The 4,656-nt window shown below is 35.5% G+C and overlaps 1 protein-coding gene across 1 annotated transcript; it reads right to left on the bottom strand.

Annotated features, from left to right (window-relative positions):
- Positions 1–346: 346 nt before the first annotated feature.
- On the bottom strand, positions 347–4,335 carry LOC107814489 (LIM domain-containing protein WLIM1). The gene is made up of 5 exons (XM_016639917.2): positions 3,891–4,335; positions 1,875–1,971; positions 1,740–1,777; positions 1,504–1,593; positions 347–868 (listed from the first exon to the last, which is right to left on the bottom strand). The coding sequence occupies exons 1-5, from the start codon at positions 4,026–4,028 to the stop codon at positions 662–664; spliced, it is 570 nt and encodes a 189-aa protein (XP_016495403.1). The 5' UTR covers positions 4,029–4,335; the 3' UTR covers positions 347–661.
- Positions 4,336–4,656: the final 321 nt, after the last annotated feature.

Here is a 4,656-nt window from a genome sequence, read left to right as displayed (position 1 = left end):
TTCAAATATGAGAAATCCTGTTCACCATTTACAACTTCAGAGATAGAAAAAGGACCTTTACCTAAAAATAAGTCCAGAAATGGTAAAGCTTGTAATGAATTTGGTTCAAGACTTCAACAGACTCGTTCAGCTGGTCAGATAAATAAAAGGCACACAGTGTCACCATTAACTCATTTCTGGAAGGAAATAGTTGACTCACTCATATTAAATTGGTTATGTCTCTAATCAGAAAGCTTTTCAAAACCTTGTTGCAGATAATATCAACAGTAAAGAGTTAACATTCGAAGTCCCTGGCATAAAAGATAAAACCAATAAACCACTAAAGAAAATGGAAACGCGAATCTCAATTCATCAACTAGGGGGAGTAGACTCTCTTCTCATAAAATGCAATGAAAATTTTCAAACCACCACATGAGCTATTACATTGTGCACACGTTTAGTAAAAAGTAAATTGTATTATAATTAAAGCACACATCCACAGAACTAAAAAGCAACACGAACGGAATTCCTCTATGAAGATGCCATATATAGACATAGGTGACTGATAACTCTTGATGTATATGTGTTAACCAGTACAACAAACTGGTCCAGCTCTCAACTGGAAGCCGATTATCCTTTATATTTCAAACTCAAGTGAACATGAAAATGTTCAAGGCATGACTCACGCTTTTGTGTTCTCAGTCACCCCTTTAATTTTGTCACGATCTTCCATCTGGCTGAAGTTACCTCTCTCCTTGAAGAGTTGAGTGTGATGGTGCCTACAGTATAGCTTATGTTCATGAGCTACATAGTTTGATGGACTGATCACACATCCCCCATGGCTACATTTGAAACAAGCCCTGTGGTATGAAGTTCCATCCACTGCTACCTGTAAAAGCAGCAGAGACAATCTGTAAACATCTTTATCTTTAAATTTTTTTTGACTACGTTGAGGGATCAGGGAAGGAGAAGGGAGAAAGAGAACCATGAAAGAGAGAATTTGAGTTAAGAGACTAATCCAAAAAAAAGAAAGTGACCAATCTTTCTGTGGAGGCGGCGAAGGGATGGTAAGGCTTTGAAGCCAAGCAAGCAGCTATTAGAAAGAAGTTGAAGCTATAACAGCAGAAGGGGAGAAAAGAAATGACCTAGGAGGTATCCTATTTTGAACACAAATGGTATCAAACCTCAATTTCTTCTTTTGAATACTACTTATAGATAGTCTTCAGATGAAGGGTTGGAACCTACACCTATTGTGTGAGACTGTCCCCCCTAACACTAGATGGTAACACTTGGTAGCAAAAAACAAAAAGAGCACTTCAGTTGGGCAATTCAACAATGAGAATTTATAATCAGGTGATAAGATCATAAGACAATTGAGTGCCAACTTAGAGGCACTCACACATAGCTTTCTGAGAGAGCTCAATTTTTCGCATACATATTAAAGTAATTTAAAATGGCCTAATCTGTCTCATCTGTGTTTTTTTCCGATTAATTTACCATTTCAACAAAAGCAACTTTTAATACCTTTTCCAGGGGGTAGACAGTTTTCTTGCAAGCAACACATTTATCTTGAGTTCCGCCAAACAAACTCGAAACCTTACTGTTTGATTGTCCCTGGGAGATTAATATGAGACAATTAATTATAATATCAGCTGGTAAAATGAAACGGAAAATATTGTTCATATACTTTAAGATGCTAGAGGAAGAGTCTTGAAAGTAGTGATAGTGGAGTATATTTAAATGCGAAAATCATGGAATACCTGATCAGCGGATCGTTCCCTGACTGTTTTTGGAGCCCCTAAAAAAAAGAAATAACAAGTAAGAAGACAAGCTTTAGAAGGAGGAGTGATGGAAAACTGAAATAGAAGACATATCAACTCGCCAACTCTAACAACCTTCAAAACTCTTATCCAGGCTTCCTGTCATTTTGAATAGTTGATCGAAGTGAGGCCGACAGTACAATACTCCTTCAAACGAGTTATAATTACTCAGCTGCAGAACATTAAAAATGACAAGAAAATAAGATCAAGACATTTAACCACGTGAAAACAAGACGCTTCATTGATGCTAAAGATGCAAAGGAGAATATGGAGATTCTATATACTCTAGATACTAGATCTCTACACTAGCAGTGGCAGTTTGTTCTGTACTGTTCATGTGTATGACTAATTCAAATAGCACTTCCGACATAGATTACCACGCCAACAGAGTTATAAGAAATAAAAAGTCTCATGGCCTCCCCAAATTAGAGTTGAGCAACCATTGCACTAGCATAAATACTGATCGGTGAAGTCAAGGTTCAAACTCAATAGTTAGTATGGTAACTTTTGAACTGAGGTCTGAAATGGTTGAGAAGTGGAAGCAATTGCAAATACCCTGCTTAACTTCTCAGGTAAAGAGTGTAAAGCAAAGGTTTTACACAGATGATGATTATGATGGAATGTCTTCTCATGCTCTTATACACATATCAACATTCTTGTGTATTTGCATCCTATAAGAAGATGACCAGAGATCACATATTCTTCACCATACCCATGCCTCAGGGGAGTTTGTTGTTCACTAAGTCAGAAATAAGTTTTGACTCATCTGCAACTAAAACCAGGGCTACACATTGCTGCTCATCTATAATTCATATCTGGCCAATGTTTTCTTACTCCAAAGAAATGGCAGCCCTTGTGCAATAGAACAAGAATCATAAGATAAGAGATTTTGGTTTTCTTGTTTTCAAAACGTCGGCAGACGTGAATTCATGCTTCAACTAAATACAAGAATCTTTGCCAAAAAAAGTAAGGTTTAAAAGTGTAATTTCAGCCCAAAAAAACCTCAAAGATTAATATTAAAACGATGATTAAGTTTTATAACGTTTTTTCAGATCCATTACAAGTGAATATTTTTGACAGTACAAAACGCTTTAGGAAAAAGAAACTAAGATAACACTCAAGGATCTAAGATATCAGGGTAAAAAGATAATAAGGAAAAGCAGAATGATGTGCCAGAGCACCAAAGACTTAATATGACCTGAATAAATGATTTCTTCATTAAAATCCTAAATGACCCAATGAAAAGTTCTCTCTTTGAACAATATAATAACTCCGAAAAACAGATATCCACTTCGTAGTTGTAATTTCTTAGTATTAAGCATGTTTGAAAGGGGAATAATGTCAGCTAATAAATCAGGAGTCCCAACTTAATCAGTCAAGATTAGCATACAGATGGGCGGAAATCGGGACACAAACAACCCAATAGAAGAAGAAAAACTTTATTCCTCTTAATAGATCATATGAAACTAATACAAGGCGGTGAATCTCATTTCGATGTTTGTATGAATATTTAACCGAATAAATTTCACATATTCACGGTCTAATGTTGTCAAAATTTTATGAGAGTTAAGGGAGACCAGAGATAACTATCTCCAATCCTTATATGTCTAATCACTGTCAAGTTACATAATCTGTTGCCTTATTACTCTTCCCTTACAATTGCAGAGAGTTCCCTTGATTATAGTTTACACAAGGAGAGATTGTATCCAATACTCAAACCTTTGAAAGGGGCAAGTCAAAACAATCTGAGAAACATAACCTATCCGTTAGACTAACGGATGCCTTTTCCATTAGTTGAATTCTCTGTTCTCATCATGATCGCCCAAATCAAACCACTCATTCAGTTCTAGCAAAGCACATTTAGGGATCGAAGTTGCAGGTTGATGGTTGCAACTTGCACACTCCTCTCAAAAATTATTACATCAACAATAACAACTATGTTACTCCTTTTAAACTCATGTCATGCCAAAGAGGAGTAACAACCCTAAAGTAATTATTAATTAGAAAATAGAAGCATAATTAACATATAAATATGATGTGAAGCAAGTAGAAATTAAGTAAAAAGCATAATTAAGAAAGTGTAAATATGACCTTGAGAGTACCCTTGCAATGGTGGCATCTGAAACAAGCTTTATGATAGACCTTATTGTCAGCAGTAAGCTGATCCACCAAGTACACTGTTTTCTCACAACCCTTACACTTCTGTGTTGTCCCTCCAAATGTCGCCATTCCTTTTCTCTGCAGATCAAAAACAGTCTGATGACTATTTCTTCCTTTCTCTCTCTCTATCTCTATTTATTCACCAAAGTCCTTCAGGTTTGAGCATTTTCTTTTTACAGCTCTGATCAGACATAAGATATACTCCACTTTAATTATGTCCAAGCGAACTTGATTTTAAAAAAAAAAATTGAAATTCAAATAGTTGAATAAATCTGATATTTAATTTAAAATTAAGGGGAAATGTTTAGTGGTAGCGGAGGCTATATGTGGATTAATGTAATCTGTCCATATTTAAAGTGTATGATTTTACTATTCTAGAGGATTATTATCGATGACGAATAAATATAAATAGTCGGTGAATGCTTATTAGATAGTTTGTGCTTACTTAAGAGGATTGGACATAAAACAAGGTTCGACGGCCGCAAACACGCGTCGGCTTAAAAACTTAAGAGGATTTTGTCATTTCCGACAGGACGAACAGATAGTTTTCCTCCCTGTAAATGTACTACTCCCTCCCTTCCCTGAATTTGTTTAATTGGGGATAGAATTAAAAAAAATATTTTTTTTAAATTTATGGTCCTAAACAAATCAAAAAGGAATTCAGAATATGAGTGTGATTATAAAAGTTTCTCCTTAA

This window comes from Nicotiana tabacum, chromosome 8 (assembly GCF_000715075.1).
Source record: "Nicotiana tabacum cultivar K326 chromosome 8, ASM71507v2, whole genome shotgun sequence".
NCBI lineage: Eukaryota > Viridiplantae > Streptophyta > Magnoliopsida > Solanales > Solanaceae > Nicotiana > Nicotiana tabacum.
The sequence above is the reverse complement of the archived record's forward strand: the minus strand, read 5'-3'. Positions and strand labels throughout refer to the sequence as shown.